The 21,580-nt window shown below is 38.3% G+C and overlaps 1 protein-coding gene across 2 annotated transcripts in view; it reads left to right on the top strand.

Annotated features, from left to right (window-relative positions):
• Positions 1-21,087, top strand: part of LOC115339609 (ubiquinol-cytochrome-c reductase complex assembly factor 1) — a 49,967-nt gene extending 28,880 nt beyond the window's left edge. For both annotated transcript variants that reach the window (XM_030009818.2, XM_030009817.2), the window contains 3 exons: positions 15,543-15,620; positions 17,067-17,180; positions 19,876-21,087. In XM_030009818.2, coding sequence (XP_029865678.1) covers positions 15,543-15,620; positions 17,067-17,180; positions 19,876-20,010 — 327 coding nt within the window. In that variant the 3' untranslated portion in view covers positions 20,011-21,087. The remainder of the gene's footprint in view (positions 1-15,542; positions 15,621-17,066; positions 17,181-19,875) is intronic.
• The last annotated feature ends 493 nt before the right edge of the window (positions 21,088-21,580 follow it).

Below are 21,580 nucleotides of genomic sequence, written 5' to 3'. Positions count from 1 at the left end.
GCCTTTCTGAGAGGGAAGTTAAATGAAAAGAAACTTTACTGAATACTTTTAGGGCACTAAGTTACCATCTTCATAGCTGTAGGAGTTAGGAAATTCCACTCCCTGCTTTTTCTGTCATGTAGGATATCAAAGTTCAAGATATCAAAGTTCAATATTTAACTCCGATTGTACATTCCTGTATTGTGGTATAAGTGACAGAGCACCTGTATGAAATTGCTAGTCAGATGCAATTAGTTTAACTTGTTGACAGACGAAGCTGCAGTTATTCATAGAATTGTAGAATGGTTTGGGTTGGAAGGGACCTTAGAGATCATCTAGTTCCAGCCCCCCTGCCATGGGCAGGGACACAACTCGTTTCCGTATCTAGCAGCAGTTCCAACACTTGATGCAGAAAATGATACTATATTCCTGAATTGATATTGATGGTTTATTAAAATATGCCAACTGCTCTTAAATATACAAGTTCATTGGAGCCGAAAGTGATAGAATGTAAGGCATTTTAACTACTAATTTACATCAGCTCTAACTCCAAATGGAGTTTGTATTATTTCAAAACCTGGTTGTTAAAATTGCTGAGATCTAAATCTCAGCTACAAAGTTTTGGGACCTGTTAGCCTGAGTTCCTTCAGCACTCCTGAATGTCGGCAAGAGTCAGAAACCAAAACTTGACACAGCTGTAAAAACACACAGAGAGCCTGTGGCCTCAGCAAATTCTACTGGTGCAGGCATATTTCAGGTATAAATTTTACTCTACTGTCCCTAGTACTAATGAAGTCAGTTTCTTTTGGTGGGTTTGCAGCCAGGTGTGTCCAGTTCTGTGGCTAACCAGTGCTCTTTACTTAATTTTTCCACTAGTGACATTTCTATCAAACTTTAAAAACAAACAGAAAAATTGGCTTGATGCAATGGCTCAAAGTGTTAATAGTAATATTAGGCTGGGTAAAAGACTTCCTTTCGATCCTACTTTGCCAGAGATCTCCACCTTGTGGCTTGCAGTGAATAGATTTATACGATGAAAACTGGCAGCTGCCTAATCAGTTTGTAAGGGGACTTCAGTCAGTACTAGAAATTGCTGCTATTTGTCTTGCTAACAGAGTTCTTTAGCAACCTGAATATTGTGTTTTAGTAACTGTGTGTATAAAAGCAGTTGTTATAAGTTTAAGTGTATTTTAATACCCTTAGATGAAGCTGCAGAGTTGGTCGGAAGGAATTCTAGATGCTGGCGTTCCCTGGAATAGGATTTCAGCTGATAATTGGACAATCGATATGAGGTTAAAAAAAAAAAAAAAAAAAAAAAGACATCCTCCCCCCCAAAACCCCAACCCCCAAACACCAAAAAACCTCAACACCCCTTCCCTGCCCCCTCCCCTTCCTCCAAGAACCCCATACTAATATTTCTGGGTGCAATCACATACTGTCTTAGAAAGATCCATCAGGCTTTATTCAAATACCTGTAAATTGTTGTAGGCTCATTTTAACAGCATTAGTCTTGTGTGTTGTGGTGGTATTCTGCTTCTGAAATGAGTAAGTTTTTTTCAATGCAAAATAACAATTCATTTTATAACCATACATGTTCTAAAAGCTGCGAAAGAGATAAGAATAGGAGGGGCTGTCAAGCCCAGTGTGCCAAATCTGTTATAATTTATCTTAATCTCACTTTCCTGTTTTCCCACCAGACCACTTAGACCCCTGCCCCCTTTTTTTCCAGGAACACATCTAGGTGTCTTTTGAATTCATTTATTGGCTCTGCTGTGCATAGCACAATACAGTCTTTGTTATACTTCTAGCTAGAGCTGTTTATATACAGTGACCCATAATTAGCTCTTAGTTACATTGGTGTACATCTGAAGTAATGCCATCGGAATCAATAACATGGTTCACATCAGTGTAACTGAGAGCAGAATTTAGCTCTGTGAACTTGAACGTTGTTTTCTGTCTTGATAGTCTTTTCACAATTAGAAGACTTCAGATGATTAAAAATGCCATTTTACCTTACAGTAGCTACAAAACTTCCTAAACTTGATATAATTCAGTTTAAGTTATTCTTACTGTGGAGAACAAAAAGTCTGACGCTTCTAACTAAAGACTCAGAAATCACAGTCAGAGTGAGACAACTAAGATTCTAGAATGGCTTTAGAATAGGACAGGGTGTAAAACTGATAGAATTTTAAAATAGAACTTGATCTTTGAATTGAGCTATTGCAGTTGATTCACCTACAGTGGGAAACTACTGTACTTGAATGCTCAGGGGGTCCTTTTCAGGCCTGTCTTTAAAATCTGATGGGAAGTCATGGAATCAATTTGGGATGCACAGAACAGAAACTACATTATCATGGGAGAACAGGGGCAGAGCTGGGGCAGAAGGAAAGTGTGTGCAGTATTCTGGCGGTGCAGTGGAAGGGGGAGTTGAGATGGAGGAAGTGTACTGAAGCAAAACATTATAGAGAAGGTAGTGATTTTGTTTGAGGAAATGGATTGGGATATGAGATAGAGGACAGTGTTTAGTACAGTTGAAAAAGGTTTTTAAAAACCTATAAAACTAAAGAGGAAAAGTTTTAGTTTCAAATGGTCTATGTATATTTTGAAATGTATAACTTTACTAGGACATTTTAGGGAGAAAAATGTTATGAGTTTTTTAATGACTATTTAGAAAATGTAATATATAAAATCTTACCAGTTTCTAATGTTCCCTTTTTTAAAAAAAACCAAAAAAACCTTGCCAAAGTAGTGAGTTACAAAATTGCTCTGTGTGTGTTTTGTGCCTTTTTTGTTTAATAGGATACCAGGCATTGTATGATATGTTTTAACTGAACTTAGTGTTTTAAGAACATCACAAAAGAAATAGTTCATCATCCCTTGATCCTTTCTCAGAGAGCTTGAAAGTTCACAGCAAGTTTCAGTATTTTGTCATTTCATAAATGAATAATAGTATCAGGTACTGTTCCATAGTAAATTCAGTAAATTTGATTCTGGAAATCTTAATAACTTGAATATGCAGGAAGATGCATGTATATGCATGTAGGTTGAAAATATCTTGATCGTGATGAGGTCTGGAACAAACAGTATGCATGGTGATGCAAATTTAGCTTTACCAGATCATGGAGTTTTGAAATAGGAGTCTCTTTCTCATGTTGTTTTTAATGTGGTTGTTCTAGAACCAGCACCTGTGGAACTAACACACCTGGCTGTCTGAAAAATATATATAGGCATGTTTGGGGCATGCCAAGTATACCTGGTGTTGAAATCAAGGTATAATATATGCTTGGGTGCTTTTCAACTGGCCTGCCCCAGTTTTCTGTAGAGTCTGGCATAAAAAAAACAATTTAAATTTCCCAGATGTGTTGGATCCTGTTACTGTAAGGTAGTGTCCTTAGTCTATTTTGTGCCCCTCTGGTTCCTGCAAGATGTACACTGGAAGCTGCCTTATAGCACCTTTTCTAGAAATACCTTTCTCATTATTCCCCATGTTCTGCACCACTGGGACTCACATGCCAAAATCGATTTTACCATGCGGTGCTTGTAGGTGTTAAGTGCTGCCCCGTGTTCCTCAAACTCTCCAGAACATAGTGTAGTTGCCAAAATTCAAACACTGAGCAATGAAACTACTGCTCACCACAACTGCATAATTTTTATTTTGACAGTGTAAAGATGATGGTGGAAACAGGAAAATGATCCTTACAGAACCTGCTGCAGTCTCCAGGCTCAGCAGAACAGGTAGTAGCTATGTTGTCACTGTTGCCAAGCTCCTGCCAGTGCTTCGTGTATCACTCACAATCCAGTTTGTGATTTGCCTGTGGTCTGTGAAGGTTTAAGTAGCATGTTGTTATGCTACGTATTTTGGACATTTACTTTATCAGCTTCCTATCCTTTTGGAGTTTGCCCCAGAATTCCTCAACTGAGATGAGCTGGTCTGCTCGGCTAAGCCTTTTGAGACTCTTGGGAGCAAGGTATCTCACATTGTGGTTGTAATTCTTTTTTAACAACTCTTAAGCTGCTGCAGTGAAAACATGAATGCACTTTTAAGGTCCTTCGTAAATATGGACAAATACCAAGACCAGTGTCTCTTCTAAATCAGAGTAATCAAACAAACCATTGAGAGGTTCTGTGTTGTTCCCAATACATTTTAATCATATTGTTGCTTGGGCTTTTCACTGCTGGTAGAATGTCACTGGTATCTTCTGCTTCCTCTTCAGGAATGAATAACTTAACTTCTCCTTATGTTTTTGGTGCCAGCCTGACTTGAAAGACAGTAACATAGGCATCATTTAAGGTTCTGATACAGTGCAGGAGTTTGAGAGGCTGCTCATTCCCCTCCCCTTGGACAACTTCTTTTTGTGTCTCTGGCAGACTCAACAGCACCCCTGTGTTGTGGCTTTGATTAAGATAGTATGCAGCTGTTGTTGGCTCTCCCAGCTCACTGGTTGCCACTGCCACCTTCTGTAGTGTCTCTGGCTGTTTCTTTCCTCGTGTATCAGGAGGCTGTAGTTGCAGGTACCAGGTGGTGTTTGGTAACTGCTGCTGACAAGGAGAGGTTGGTTGGTTTTCCTTACACATCCAGCTTCTGCTGAATCCTTCCGAATGCTAATTCTGGCTAAACTAAGGAGTGGATGAAGTGCTGTATTTTGCACAAATTCTGGACTTGTCTTCACAGGCCACAGATGGCACTTGAGGTCTGTTCAGTACTTGGGATCTCTTCTCTAACCTTTAGTTTGGGGAAAGATTAGTAACTGTGTGTTACTGCTTTGTTTCTGAGAGCAAAACATGAGTGCAGCTTTACGGACTACAGTGATTGTTTCCAGGAGAGAAAGAGGCACAGTGTGCAAGAGAAATTCTTCTGTTTTCTCTGTGACAGCCAATGCATTCAGGCTAATAGGATCTTCATCAAGCTTATATCTGTACAACTGTGGTAATTAGTCTTGTTCTCCTTCAGTCCTGCTATCCTGTTAGAAGAGCATGGTCCAGTTCTTGGGGTTGCCTTCCTTGCTTGACACTTTCGTTTTGTCAGGTGCAGTGCAAGTTTACTTCCCCATAGGTTGCTTTCCTCTATGGTATGTTGACTGTATTACTGTTTTCAGGTATGCCTAATTTTAGCATTTACTTGCAGTACATAGGCTATTACTTAAGGTCTTATTTCATCACACCCATTCTGAATGTTTTTTTTCCCCTCCTTGTCCTTGGTCATTTTTGTGTTACCCCAATGCCTGAATTCACTGGAGCTTGTATCTGATTCCCTTTTCAGGGTATGCACCTGTTTTCACATTTCCCCTCTGTCAGTATGTCACATACTTCTCCCTTCCTACTTCTTATCTTGTAGGGATATTAGTTTATCTCTCTACCTTTTCTTACCTCTCTTGTTAATTCTCAGTTACCTTGCAGGACTCCTTTCTTGTATGTCAGACTGGCACCACCACCTCTCTCTCTTCCCTTGGGTTCCTTCATGTTCAACTAACCCATTCACAACCATCAGTGTCAGTTCTGCCTGTTCTCCATCCCTGGCATGCTGCTTCACTGATTCAATGGCCATGTGCTGCTTTTATTCAACATGCTCATCCAGCAACCTCCTGTTGCAAAGGTATGCAGTGGAAGCTCAGGATCTGTCCTCCTGTCTGCTTGCTTCAAACCCACCCTTGCATGTTGAAGCGTCTTCATGACTTTGCTTCTTTCAATTCCAGATCTGTCTTTTCTTCTTCAATTTCTTTAGTTCTTTATCTGAATGCTTGCTTTCCCATCCTAAATCCCAGTTGCGTATTTACCATCATCAGCACTTTCCTCCGCTAGTATCCTTGTGCCTCATCTTTTTATCTCTCTGACCTAGACATCACCCATATGTCTTCCGAAAACCGCTCAAGGATCATCTCTCTGGCTTGTTGCTCACTATGGCATTACATATCGTGACTGTCTCCGCTAGTGGGTTTTTTTGCTTCAATAGCCTGTGGTGTGTACTGGGGGAGTGGGTTGGCCACTGCCCGTGCTAGCAGCCTGGATCAGCTTCTGCAAGCAGCTCTGTGACACTTAATTGTCGAACTCCTTCAAAGACCAGTCTTAAATTCTGCTGCAGACACACTGTCTTCATGTTTACAATGCACATACTACAGTGCCTTGTAGCCTGGCTAGGTAAGTGGGTTACAAATGTTTGTATTTTCTTGTTAGAACTCAGTTTATTTTACTTCATTTTCTGACTTTTCTGGCCCATTTTATCCGTTTATAAAACTGGCAGCTCTATGAAGCCCTTATTTTTGACTGCTTTTGCTAACAACTCCCACAGTAGAATAAATGATAATCATCAGGAAGTGCAAATGCAATACATTCAATAATTCCAATGCTCGCTTTCATGCTTGCTTGCTTCTTTGATTTCTTTTACTACTTTAGTATAAGCGAAGGCATATGATACTTTTGTACAAGTCTAGGCAAACTGATGTGTTTTTCTGTTTTCTATTCTGGTTTGGGAATTTCTGTAGATTTCTATTCCCTTGTCTGTCCTTGGTTGTTACGTCTTTCTCTTCTGTTTCTGGTCATACACAGCGCTTGCTGTATCTCTATTGATATTAACTAGTTAATTATCATTACAATTCTGTAAGAACTTGAATGTTGTTGTTTCCATATTCAAAGGGCAGGAAATAATGCAAAAGGTTAAAAGATGTGACCAAAATACCAGCCTATCTGATCTTGGAGATCTCCATTTGTTGCTAGCAAAACATACATCATGTTGATTTTCAAGTTAGTCAGATGGCCTTGTGGCAACAAGAATGACTGCACATAAAAAGGGAGATTCAGCAGGTGGTATGGATATCATGGATGGAAGATGGTATCAATACAATCTTGGTATATATGAACTGAGCAACACTGATCTGAATTGGTTTTCAGATGGCTTGGGCATGGATTCCATAATTCCAAATATCTTTGGTAGGTAACAGAAGGCTGGCAGGCCTGTGAATGACCAGTGGTTTTAGGGGGTGTCACCTGAACTATATAGTCATTTGTGGTGTTCATGCTAAAAGTGCTAGCAATTCCTTCTATTTGTAGATGCTGTTTGAAGACTTCATTTTTTAAAAGTGAGGAAATGGCAGAGGCCCTGTAATTGATGGAAGTCCATGGCTAAAGCCCCAGAGGACAGTGCTATGTACCAAGGAGCTTGAAAATAATGTGTCTCATTGAGAGCATCCTAAATTTGCCTTTTTGTATTTCCTGTTTTATTATGTACTTGCAAGAGGGAAGATGGCCCATATGTAGGTTTAATCTGTGTTATTCAGGAAACTGTGTGTAAGGAAATTTTTGGCTTCTTAAAATCCTTGCCCACGGTTTTAGGATCACCTGGAAGTTTATTTGTTCACTGCAGCATCAAGTCAGAATGAAATACAGAAGAAAGATGGAAAACTCACAGCATCTTACCATGCAGCTTTTTCATGGTTCACTTTCCTCCTTTGCCTTTTACTTGAGGGCAGAGCTAGGGTAGAGAAATAATTTTTGTTCGCTTCTGAAAGGTTACAGTAATAAAGAAACTCTTGTTAACATGAGAGTATATGGCAGGCAGGAGTTTTCACAGTCTGGCATTGTTTATTTTACCAGCAATTTGGAACCTTCTGCACTCTTAAAATATTGGCAAGAAAATATTTAACTGTTAACTATTCTGTGGCATGCGTGTGTTTGAAGCCCTGGGGAGGAGGAGTGCTTGGGGAAATCGGGTTTTTCTCAGCTTATGATTGAAACCAGAAGGTGCAGAATATTGGTAGAAGGTGAAAGCAATGTGACTTCAAATTAGAATTTTACCCAAACGTGGAACTGATGGGAGAATGTCAAACAGGTCACGTATGAAGGGGCCGTGCTAGGAAATAGTGGGAAGTCTGATGGAGCAAACGCAAATAAGCCAGTCTGCTAGGCACTACAAAAATGAATTTGGAAGTGAGATAGTAAGAGTGAGTATTTGCATTTATCCTGGCCTCAATCACTAGATAAAGGTTGTAGCAGTACTAGGTGTTAGCATGAAGGATTAGGCTTGTTAATTGCTTACTAATTGTATGAACTCTAGCAATTGTCATTCCTTTTTGAAAGGAAATAAACTTCTTTTTTTGTGCAGATTTTTTTAGGAGAGGAGATGTGGCTTGCTTTTTTGGAGAGGATGTGGGTGACTTGCTGTTCCTATCCAATAGAAACTTGTTCTAGTCCCAAATTCTTGGAGAAAAAATGTTTTTTAATTATATTTTCCCCTAGGGAAGAATGATCTATTTGGTATGAGCAGGATCATTCTTGCTCTTACTTCTACACAAAATGTAGCCTCTTCCCATGAGGTTACTAAAAGCTATAGTAAAGGTAGCAATTTTTTTTTTTAATTGCACTAGCATATTTCAGGTGAAATTCCTATCAAGTCAGCAAAGTGACCTGATGACTGGTATCCAGGATCATCTAATGAACTGTGGCTGTCTTGCTGCAAGTCGGGGCAGGAAGAGATACACAGACAGAAGAGATACCAGTCAGTACCTGTAAAGATCAGCAAAAAATGAACAAAACTGAACATACTCGGAAGTCATTCTTCTAATGTTGGATGAAGATCCAGTGTACTATTTCTAGCAATGACCAGAGATATTTGGGAAAAAGTATAAGAAACAGAACTGTGTATCAGTATTTCTTCTGGTATATTCTCTCAGCATTCACTAACAAATGATATGCGTGGAGACCATCATATTTAGTATCTACTAACAGAAATCCTCTATGAATGTGCAGTCCCTTTTTTACCTCTTTCATATTTTTTGCTCTTTAATGTCCTGTGGCAATGACTTCTGCCACTTAATTGTGTCACATGAGAAAGTACTTTTATTTTATTTTTAAAGTATTATTTGGTGATCAGCTTCTTTTCTACATCTTTTTTTATGAGGAACAGTGAACAGTAATTCCTTGTTTACCTGCTCAATACCATTCATGATTTTACCTCTCTATGATCTTCCTCCTCATTTCTTCCTGAATATAACTATTCAGGACAGTGTGTTTCCTTATATGTCTAATCACCTTGGTCTTTTCTCTGTGTGTTCTATTTCTTTTAGATCTGTTCTGAGATGAAAAGGTAATAAATGTGTGCAGCATTTTATATGTGGGCACACTATGGATTTATGGCAGAATAGGGTTCCTTTTCTGTTCTATATTACTTTCATAATAATTCCTAAAATTTATTTGTCTTTTTCTTCACTACTGAATTGTCAAACTGAATTTTTTGGAGATTTCTCCACAAAATCTCTTTAAGATCCATTTCCGGAATTGTAGCTGCTAAATGTTTACACATTGTTACATAAACTTTTTGATAGTTTTTTTTTTAACACCTACTGCTAGTACCTTTATCACCACTGAATATTACTGGTCATAATTATCTGTGATTGTTATTTTCATTTATTACTGTGTTTTCTACTAATTTGGACTTAACTGGTTCTGCTGAAATACTTTTCAAAATAGATGCCACTTTTCATGGCTCTGCAGCCCCATTAAATGCTATCTAATACATTTCATTTAGTTTACTACTTTATGATCTCAGGGATTTTGTTGCTCATGACTTTTATTAAGTTATCTTAAGTCTTTTCTATGGGCAGATCGTATCACATGGAATATGATGGATTCTCAGAATCCTGAGTGCCATGAGAAGGTGAGGGAGGGAGCAATGCCTATTCACTTTCTCATCCAGTGAAAAAAATGGGCCACCAGATGAAACTAGCAGGAGCCAGTTTCAGAAGAAACAAATAGGAGGTGGTGGTTCTCATCATGGGTGGTACACCAGGGTACTTCTTGCTGAGGCATGTTGTGGATGCAGAAAGTTTACTGGACAAGTTGTTTGACATAGACACCTTTTGAAGGTTGCTGTATAAATAAATATCAAGGGTTGAGAATTGTCTTGAGCAGAAATTGGGTAGGAGAATACTTGGAGGAAGCATATATTAGCTTGTAGTCTTTTTACTTTTCTCAGTGTATCTGGCTACTGTTGAAGGCAAGATACCATGTTAGGTGGACCCTTGGTCTGATCCAGTACAGTGTTTCTCATGTGTGACTCGTTCTGACAGTTACTGAGGTTTGTCTCAGTAAAGAGATTGAGTTTTACAGGATCTGTGTAAGTGCTCGTGGTTAAGTATCTACCTTAATAATTCATTTACCCTTACTACTGTCTTCTTCAAGTGCCTCTCTTAGACTTGGTTATGTAACTTCCTTTCAGTTTATTAGAATGAATTCTTGATTCTGGTGTGTTCAGAAATATGTTCATGATGAGTTTTAGGCTTTTAGCAAGTAGGTTTTTAAAGAGGGATTACAGGAAAAACCCTGTAAAACTGCTCGCCCTTACAGAGAATTATCACAACTAGACACAGAGCACAACAATTTGACCTCTTTTCCCTGATCTTCCTCTTGAGAGGTTGTCAATGAGCTCTGCCAGCCACGTAATACAGAGAAAAAGGGATTCGGAATAAGCCCCCATATATTTAATACAGTTAGGATTGTACTGTGATCTACTATGCATCTTTAACTGTTACTATGGCAGAGTTTCCAAATTAACAGACTGCGAGATAGAAACATACCTCATTTTCTTGATACTAGACAGCTAGGGGTGGCCATCTGTTTTTGCTGAAATATGTAGATAATGTTGTATAACTTGCTTTTCTATATCTGCTTGAAATAAACATGCTCTAAGGAGCGTTACTGATGATTATGCAGTTGTTATGAAGGTAGTACAGCATGCAAAAGTCTTTTTCCATTAACATGTTGTTTCTATGGATTAGAAGATTTTGGCGGGAACTGGTCCTGATATAATCAACATGTAGCTTTTGTCTAGGTTAATACAATATTGAAGTAGGTTGCCACTGAACATTGAAGAAGGCTTTAAAGACTATTCTCTGAAGTTAATTATCTACTGAGGTTCATTACAAAATTACTTACTTTTAATTAGAAAATTAGAGAATTTGTCAGAAAAGTTAATGTTTTAAAGTATATGGGGACTCACAGCTGTAGGTAATTACAAACCAGTAGGCTTGTTTGCGGACAAAGTAACAGAATGGTTAATAAAAGGCTCAGAAAATGAAGATTGGAAAAATAATTTTGTGCAATATCTTTGTCATTTCATAACTATGTGACATTGCCTATTTTGGCCCCTTGCTACAGAGATATTTTTAATCTGTTTTATTTTTGATCCTAACTACAATCTCAGTCATTTTCAAAATTACTGTCCTACAAGTAATAGTTATGTTATTGGAAGAAATAAAAGGGCTGTATGCAGGTTTTCCCATTTAATGTCATATGCATTTATTAAAAGGGCAGCAAACACTTTAAAAGCCCATATATAACTATATGTGGTTATATATTATTTATAACTAAGGTAAACTATATAAGTCATTCTTTCCAAATGCAACTTGAGAGAAGGTGCATAAAAAAGCCTAAAAGTTTGAGGAGTGACCTTTTTTATTATGAAAGATTTGTCCTGTATCTCCTTCAGGAACTTCTGCTGATATTGAATGCTCCAGTAATCAAAAGTGGCAATAGGAGTCAATTGATGTTTATGGCAGTGTGGCTAACAGAAGTCCCCAGAGTAGACTCAATCATAACAACAGAAGTGTACTCATACCTGTGTAAGAGATGGATTAATTTTTTCCTGTATCAGCATAAAACACTACTTTGCTATTACAACTTTGACCACTCCAGGAGTGCGCTTATTATGTAGTATGTCAGTGCACCTAGTGTAAACATTACCTTGAAGAGCCTAATCTTAGTTTGAAAAGATGACTATGCTGACACATCTACTATGTACAGGTAGAGGAGCAAATACATTGTACAGAAGAGCCTTTTTATTCTACCAGGAATGGTATAATGAGAATGAGGGGGTGGAAACTCAAGCCAGAAAATTCAAATATGAAATGAGATACACATGTTCAACTGTGAGGGTGATATGCTTTAGCCAAACACAACTTACTGAGCTTAGTACAGAGGGAACTCAGTGAAATGTAATGGTCTGTGATATGCAGAGGGTCAGGTTCTATGATCTAATGATTTCTTCTGGCTGAAATCTCTTCATAAAAAAATCTAGTTCAACCATAACTTATGGTCTAGAGAGAGGAATTGCTGCATGAAATTCAATGACTAGCGCTTGTACAAGGTGCAGTTAGAAGTGTCCCTTCTGGCTTTATAGTCTATGGATGGATTAATGTGTTAAAGTAGCTTAAGGGTGCAACACATGCTGGCAAAAGCCGTAACAGAAAGAAACTCCTGTTAAAGTGCTTTCAAATAGTGTAGCTCGTGGACATCACAGTTATGTCTTTGCTAACATTTAGTGTGGTCTGACAGGAACACATTTGTTGAGTGAAACAGTTGACGATCCAGCATCCCTGCTGCATGGGGATGATCTTTACCTTGCACTGGTTCTCAGCTGATCCCATGGGCTGAATGCCTCTTAGCAGGTAGAGTGCATTAGAGCACATTTTCCAGTTTGTGCATGCTGAGACTTCTCTGCAGTGTAAAGCAAAGCATGGTAAGTGGGGATGAGGTGGAGATTCATTACAAAAGAATGCTCTCAATCCAACAAAAGGCATTAATATCGACTAATCCTATAGCAGCTTTCACTTTAAAAACTGTGCCCATACGTAAGATGTTTTTATACATGTCCAGCATATACAATAAAGCAGTGTGGTCTTACTTTCCTAGAAAATTTGTTAGAATACAAAACCTTAACTGAGACTTGATATTGTAAATTGTCTGATACAGCAGTAAGCCTCACCAGTTGGCTGTTGAATGATGCATATTGAACTTGCTGAGGCTGAAGATAAGGTTTCTTACTGCAATATAATAATGAAAATGCAGTAGTTGTATGCTGTAGTTATCTTGCAGGCAGAATGTGGGATCGTGGAGCCTTTCAATGAAAAGTTGTGACATGTAGTAGGAAGATGCGTTAGCTGTACATTTCCTTTTTTTAAGGGTCTTTTAAATGTGAGAGATGTACCAAAAATGTATTCCTTGTCTTGAACTAAGATAGTTCTGTGTGTCAATTTAGGTGATAGTATATACATTTATTCTGGTGACAGCTCTGCAATGGGTTGTTCCAAAGAAGGCAAAGGGGCTAAGTCCCTAGAAGAGCTCCACATGTTACTAATTTTTTTCATGTTATTAGCAATTACTCACTTGGAATTGTCTAGCAGTTTTTCTTCTTAATAACAAACTGTGGAAGAGTCAGCAGAATCATGACCAACCAGATCATGAAACTTGCCAGTGGTAAGAACATGTACAAGCTTAAAAAGAGGAAGAGTTTCCAACAAATGCTGATTTTGATTTACTCATTTTTCTTGTTTTATAAAGAAGGATTTTTTCCTACAATGTTTGTACTTAACCAGTGCTGGTTGTATTCTTCAGAAACGGCAATATTCCTTTAAATGTAATTTTATCGCCTAAGATACTGCTCCATCCCCAACGTCATATTTTATATTTTAAACTGTTTGTCTTTTAAGATGTATTTATTGCCATGTTTGTTTAACTTGGTTATCTCCTTCATCAATCTATTTCTTGCTAACTTAAAGCTGCTGCTCTTTGTTTTTAGTATAGAAAGCTGCTTCCCTAGGGATGTATAGTCCAGGACTTGTCTCTGTAATGGGACTATTTGTTTTCTTTGCCCCTTGCAGTTGCCTGCTGTAACATTTGTAGTATGTGTTAAGTAATCCTTGAGGTAACATTTTTATTATGTCATAAAAAGTGCGTGGCAAATATATAATAACTCATGGAATTTGTTTGTTTAAAATGGAAGGATAATTTATTGAGTGTGTTACATGAGACCTGCTCCCCCTTATTAGAGCTGTAGAAGTGCAGCTTATTTAGAAGTATGTTCTATTGAGAAAAACCACGATCTCTGACATGCATTGAAAGTTTGAGCGTGGTTGGGTAGAAATGACATCATAGTTTATGTACTCAATAAAAATTTAATTAAGTCATTACAGAAGTTGCAGTCATCATTTAACCCTCTGATTTCTTATGTTTAGTTCTTTTTTTAAACATTCAGTAATAACCAGTCTCCAAATCTTGATACCTTATAAAATATCTGCATGAAATTTAATAGTTTATATTAATGGAAAAATATGAGTAACTGACATAAAAGGAATTTTCCTTGTGTTTGCACTATATGCATTTCTATAAAAATCAACAGATGAAAAAAGATAGTGGTTTAATGGAAGACTGAACTGGAGATTTGCTAGCGTGGCAAAAACTAATTCATATTTTGATAGAAAAGCTGTTGCGTAATTACCAAGGTGAGTACTCTTAAGGTTACTAAGACAGTATTTAGGACATGTGGTTCACACTGTCATAAGCGTGATAAGCTGTACATAAAAGACGGCAGTGCTTATTCTGTAGCAGAACTGATGTCCTACCCTATATTCCTGTTTGTAATTTCTTTTTTGTAAAACCGATCTCCAAGTTGCAGTCTCATACATAAGTGTTCTGCTAGTATGCAGGTATGAAGATAATTATTCTTGTCATTTATACTTATGTTGTATGCAAGATCTGTAGAAAAGAAATGCTTAGTATCTCTTAGATCTATCATAAGAGTCAATACAAAGAAGAAGCTTTACTAATTGAAGTGTAGCTTAGACCTCAGGAGAGGACCTGTTTATTAAATAATTTTGTTGATAGAAGTAAAAAGTACAGGCAAAAGGAATAGACAGTTTATATGAGGGAGATGCACACACGGTATTTCAGCCATTACTCTGGACCTAGCAGTTGATGTCTTTTGGTTCTGTCTTAAGCTCATATGGGGTCAGTTCTGCAAGCCAATGACTGGCTTAGGCCAAACCAGCAAATATTTAAGCAACTGTTAAATTTAGTTAAAAGTTGGTGTGGAACTTGGACTGAGTCACACTTACAGCATAGGGGGAAGTAGCTGGATCATCACAAACTCTGAAAGAAACGTAGTCATAGTCAAAAACTAGTAAGTCTGAGCTTCTAGTGTGATGCTGTAGAAACAGAATTCATGCGATTCCTGAATGAGAAAGTCAATATTGACAAGTAATTAAGGAGTAGTGGTAGGGATGGTGCCTGTATCTTTAGCGTTACATTACTTTTACTGTAATAGCAAGTCCAGCTCTGGAGTCCATGCTTTAGGAAAAAAGTTGAAAAACCTCTCAGTTTCTGAAAGACCTGAGTGAATGAATCAAGGTCTGGAAAACCTGCTTAATAGTTAAAATACAGAGGAGTCTTCATTATCTTAGCCTATGCTGCCACTAAAAGGACAGCCTGGCCTGCACTCTTTCCCAGCTGCATTTTTCCTCCACTCATGTAGCTATATGTCAGCTCTGTTGGGTGGATTTTTCTGCCATTCATATATTCTGAGTAACAGTGACTTTCATTTGTGTACAGAATGAATGGAACTGTATTGCATGTTGTTTTAAAATGTTTGACTGCACTGACATGGTTACTTACAGCCAAGTCCTAACCTATGTTGGTCAAGGCACTGTTTCTTCTTTGCCTAATCTGAATGAAACTGATAATATTTTCTCATCACCTCCTCTTTAGAGCCTATATAGATCGTTTTCTGGTTTATTTTTCAGATTAATTCTGTTGTTCTAAAGGAAGATTTGAGAAGTATGGTAGAAAATTTCTATGCAGCTCTATTTGGATATGATGAGGTAAGACGGATTTTTTCAGGGAATGTGCAAGAACAAGTAGACCATCTAATTCATGAACACAGAATACGCCAGATGGGTACAGCATTTGCTGTACATATCTTTGGAGAAATGTTACATTATGGAAGCAGGCTTCTTAGTTATTGCAATCATTTTATGCCTTGAATTAAAGTGCTTTTAAGAAAAAAGAAAGCACACAGCATATTGATTTAAACCATGGGACGTGGAAGGAGGGATGCTCTTTGTACTGCTTCACTGTCACTGCTTGACTATCAATAAATACTCCCTCTGAATCCCATTGTACTCCTCTATACTTTGAAAGCAAACAGAGTATTTATAGGGAGTCTATGTGAAAGGCTATTTATAGGAAGTATTTAATAATATGGGGATGCAAAAGCACCACTGTGCACAAGTGTCTGCAGGACTTTCAAGAAGAAAATATAACTACATCATCTCTTTTAGCAGTTGTTTTTTTTCTCTAGTGGGTGTTGCTCTTCAGATGCTCTTCTTATTCACATGGTGATACTATTTTTTTGCACGGTGATTTGCATTATTAGTATCTTGTAAATGTAAACTTCATAGACTTGTGAACAGTGTTATGCATGCAAGTCTTTAATCTAGTTTTAAGTATAGCCAGGATGTGTCTGCCTGTGTCTGTCTTTTTTTTTTTCTTTTCTCTTTCTGTTGACACTCTTTTTAGAGACAATATGTCTAGTTAAATTAAAAACAAATGTGGACCTTTTTTATTTTTAACTGAATATTTTAAATTCCTCTCTTGCCTTTGGCAAATGTGTCAGCAGAAGGCAGGAGTTACGAGACTATGGTGATAACACCACATAATCTAAAAAGACGATGAAAGTGGGAGAGAATTTAGATGAAAAGCACTCACGGATGTGCTTTTATATAAGCCAAATTTAGTATTAGATTTAACTGGAAAAATCTAGATAGTTCTTGATGAGGAGGAGTTCTCTCTTTCTCATTTAGAATGAAAAATAGAAAAAGCAAAGCAAAATAGCAAAGTCCTGACTACATTTCTGCAACATTGTATTAAATATACTTTAATTTTTCTTTTCCAAGTGTCATGGGCTTCCCACAATTCTGTGAGGTGGTGCTGTCTTCTCTGTAAGGCCAAAATTTTTATGGTAAAGATTTCTTAACATAGAAATGCAATTATTGGCTCCTACATTAGGAATACCCTGACCCAATTTTTTTTTTTAATTAACTTGCTAGAATATTTGTTACAAGCTGTTCTGTAAATTAATTTAAGGCCAGATTTGTTTTTCTGTTCTGGGAAAGAGTGATGTTGATGCCTTTTCATATGTACAGTCCATAGCAGCTGTGGACTTTGAGACAGCTAATATTGTCAGTTGCCAAGTAGAGTAATGTGGTTGTCTTGTGTTCAGACCCTCTTCACGTGCAGTTTTTAATCCCCCTTTATACTTCCTTTAGGGAATTTTGTCTGATGATCATGTCCTGGCGGCAGCTCTTTGGAGAAACCTTTTTAACAGGAACTGTGAGGACCCTCGGCATCTGGAGTTACTCGTAGAATATGTGCGTAAACAGGTATGTTACAGCTCATAGTGTGACTTCTCTTCATTCTCTTGTTTAGAATATTAAATATTTATTTTTATTGCTTGCATACTATGTAGCTCAGTTCTCATAAATATAACTGATTTTTATATTCAGTGATTATTTCTAAGGAGAAAAAGGTAAAAATATAAAAACTGGCTGATATTTATTGTAGTTTGATGAAAAATGGCTGCAAGAAATTCACTGAACATTGAACGCAATCCTGCTCATCTTTTTCTGGACCTATGCTATGGAGGGGCTTGACAAAATGTGTCAGAAATGGGCTGCAACTTGTTGTAGAATTATAATTGATGTTGCGGAGTTGGGATCCTCTTCTTAATGAAACAGCATGCAGAGCTTGAAAGTCCTCTGATGATCTTTGTGGGAAAGAAGTTAAAGGTTTTGTTTTCCAGAATTATTTCTGTTTCAGTTATTACCTGGAGGAAACAATGCCAAGTAGCATTTGTCCTCTCAACCCTTAGGAGGTTTGTGAACCAGTTTTCTAGGATATCTTGGTAGGATATAGTCCAGGTGGGTACCAAAGGCAGAAAAGGGATTAGAGAGGTTCTGGAGGAAGAGTGTAGGCTGTTGGACAAAGAACTGAAGACCAGAACCTCCACAACAGCATTCTCTCCAATGTTTCCAACGCTATATTCAAGACCAGATAGAGATTTGGAGAGACAGTATTTCAGTGTGTGTCTGAGAAAATGGTATGGGAAGTAAAGGGCTGAACTTTGTAAGGGACTGAGGACATTTTTGGAATGCTAGAAGGCTTCTCAGGGGGGTCAGACAATTTAATGCTTAAGGTTGCTGATGCTTAACATCAGTGAGGTTGTAGGAAAGTTTAAAACGGAAGATTGGCAGGGAGCAAACACATAAAAAAAATATGTTATTTGGGACAATTTGCTGCCAAGTGGGGAATTTGTTGCACTTCTATATATTCAAGCAAAGGATAGGACAGAAGCTATCAGCAGTTGAATAGGAAACAGTGATCACACAGATAAATGGGGCACATAGGGGAAGAATCAGCACAGCTTCTGTGAAGACAGGTCATTCCTGCAGACAGCTCTAAAGTGGTGCACTTCAGAAAAACGGTCCCAGCTTTACGTGTATATTGATGAGCTCTAAAGTGTCTGTTACCACACAGGAATGAGTCCTTGAGATTATAATTGTATTATCAAAATGTCAGCTCAGCACTCTGTAGTGTTAAAAAAAGAAAAACAAATGCTCAGAACTACCAGGGAAGGAATAGAGAATAAAATAGTGTTGTCATGCCACTTTTTAAATCCATGGTACCCTTGTGATCTTGAAAAATGTGTATGGTTTGGGTTCTGACCATCAAGAAAGATAAAAACCGAACTGAAGAAGGCTCAGAGAAGAGCGGTAAGGATGACATGAAACAACTCCTTTATTAGCAATTAGTGGGATCCTCTGCCTGAAAAACAGCTGAGAAAAGAATATGAGACAGCTCTGAGAAATCTTGAAGGTGTATGAAAGGCGAGCAAGGAAAAGCTGCTCATTGGTAAAAGAGCATGGGGACATAATGTTGCCACAGGTTGTTTGGGATGCCGCAATTGCACGTGAGTTCCAAAGCCACTGGCAAGGTTTATGGAAGAGAAATCTGTCTAGGGTTATTAAATCCACAACAACCACTTCAGGCTCAAAATTCCCGAACTAACAAATTTTGAGAGGGCATGAAAATAAACAAGGAAAATAACATTGTATGCATGCATTGTACTTAACTCCTCCTGGGGAATCTGCTGATGATGATTGTCAAAAACAGGTTATTGTGCTTAGGTGGCTCTTCGGTCTGACCCTCTGTGGCCATTGGTGTATTCCTTACTCTGTTGAGAAACTCCTTGTGAAATTATCTTTTGTTTCCAGTAAGCATTGTGTACAAGGTCTTTCCCACAATTTCTTGCTGATCCTGTCTTTAACAGTGGCTATTAGTGGATACCAGAGAAGAATATAGTAACGGGGCAAGCATGTGTACTATTTCCCTGGTCAACTCCCCTAGCAATCTGCGTTCACAGACTTCCTGAGCCAGAGGTGGTGTTTTTGTCTTTTACTGACCCTTGATGGATTTTTTTTTTTTTTTTTTAAACCCTAAGTTGTGTGATGAGGGTTTTTTTTATTTTGCTTATGTTGCACCTTAAAATTTCATTTGATCCCAAATATTTCTTGTATTGCGAGAATGAGTGTTCATTCCATGTTCATCTGCTCCAGCTCATGTGCTTTTATATTATAAAGCTCAGGTGTTCCCTGCTGGTCAGACTTTTTTTCTATAGCGAAAAGCCTTGGTCTGTGCGAAACCACTTTTATGAGAGCACTCCATGGAGATGATGTTACTAACAGTGTGTCACCTGAATTAACTGCCGGGAAGATAAAATGACTCATGTTAGCTTTGCGTGGCTCTTCTTTGTCCTGTTGCCAAACTTTCGGAAGAAGCGTTAGCTAAGGTGTTAGTAGAAAACCTTAAGCAGTTAACTCCAGTGGATCTGCAGATACTTACCTCCTAGCCTTTCCATGAAGCTTAAGCAGTTGTAAATTATCTTTTTAGGTCTACCTCACACAAATGGCAAAGTATGCTAAAATCTCCCTATTCTGCTTTCTTTCTGGAAAGCAACATAGCTCTTGAGGAACTTGGATGGGTGATGGGACACCTTGCACTAACATCCTGTCCTTGCAGGTGCAGCACCTGGATGCGCTGAGCGGGGAGGACCTGCTGCTGACGGGTGAGGTGAGCTGGCGGCCACTCGTGGAGAGCAATGCCCGCAGCATCCTCAAGCCCCTTTCCCCTGTTTACAATGACGAAGGACTCTGAGAATGCCGACGCCTGACGTTTCTATCAATTTGTCAGATCAGCTTGGGAAGCATGCCTGAAATTGAACTGAGCTGATGCTGTGGGGTCAGGAAGGGAAATCTGCTGTTGAAAAGAAAATATTTAATTAGACACGCTGTCTGTGGTGCCTCAGTAGCAAACTGGACAGCCATACTCTTCTGAATATTCACCCTCAAATAAATGCTAGTTGGTTTGAGAACCTCTGGCCTTTTTATGGCACTGAGTGATCCTTGCTGACAAATTGAAAGACCTGCCTTCTGTCTTTAGGAAACCAGATATTTTACCATGACTTAGAGTTATCTCAAGAAGACATTTCTGTTCTTTGCCTCATTTGGAGAGCTGCTACATGGAGACACAATGGTGTTCCTCTGCTCACTGACTGGTTGTGAATGCAAATCTGAGCTTTGCATATTAGATGTTAATGTATTTTAAAAGCCTGATATCAAGATGGAATGGTCCATTTTAGCTTTAGTGGAGTTAAGAATTGCTTTAACAGATTTTGAAGGGTTTTCCGTGAAAATCCTTTTTAGGAACTCTTTGCTCTGTTGCACAAGGATGGGATGATGCAAAGAATAATGCACGGTCCCCCGTAATCCTCTATGACTGTATCCATCTTAATGAGAATAAAGTCCAAAACTTTGCTAGGCTGTCACTAAAAGCTGCCTCAGAGTATTTGGTCTTTAGGTCTGCCTTGCTGATATTTCATACTCTTTTTAGAGTTGTGGTCTAAGAATTTGTCTATGAAAAGAACATCCCTCTTTCTGTCCATGGCTCTTAATGGGACAGGACTATGCTATCCTCCATCCCCCAAAGCAGTGGTCCAGGGCTTTTTAACAAGACCTGTCAACCCCAGTGAAAACTTCATGTGGCTGTGCAGGCAAACACATACACCAACATAGTAATTATGGGAGCAAGAGCTCCACTGATTAAATCAGCTGAGGCTGAGGTGTACTGTGTAGGTGGATGGTTCACCAGGCTATTTCCAGGTCAGTGACAAGAACAGTTTTCATTTCTCTCCTGTCTAAAATCCTAGTCAATAATAAATGTCAGTCTGGGTAACATTGATGTGTATGTGTTTTCTGTGCCATGTGTGCTTGTGATAAAAATAAGCTGTATAATATCAGGACTTACTCCTAATGAAACTGTTAAACAAAAGTCGAAGGTAATAATCCTTAATTTGTGAAATTAATCCTTAAATTGTGAATACTTAATCTCATGAAAGTGTGACTGTGCCTGGCTGTGACTATTCTTGCTTTTGAAGTTGCTTTCTTCATATTGTGTGTTTTGGGGAATATTTGACATCCCTTCTCTGTATAAAGAGCAGTGGGATGCAGAATATAGGCTCCCAAACACTGGCTTGCTTTTTTTTTTTTTTTTAAAATCTTCTCTTAGGGAACCTTCTGTGTATAAAAAAGGCATTTTGTTGTTTTTTTTCCAAGGCGAACTTCCTCAGTTTAACTTGTTATAAAATGAGTCATGTAAAGAAACCCTCTATGTGTGAGGTGTATCCCTTCTCTGTGAAAACATTACAGACCAAACAACTTGCTTGCAG

The sequence above is a fragment of the Aquila chrysaetos genome, chromosome 3 (genome assembly GCF_900496995.4).
Source record: "Aquila chrysaetos chrysaetos chromosome 3, bAquChr1.4, whole genome shotgun sequence".
NCBI classification, from domain to species: Eukaryota; Metazoa; Chordata; class Aves; order Accipitriformes; family Accipitridae; genus Aquila; species Aquila chrysaetos.
Note: the sequence above shows the minus strand (reverse complement) of the source record. Positions and strands in the feature narration are given on the sequence as shown.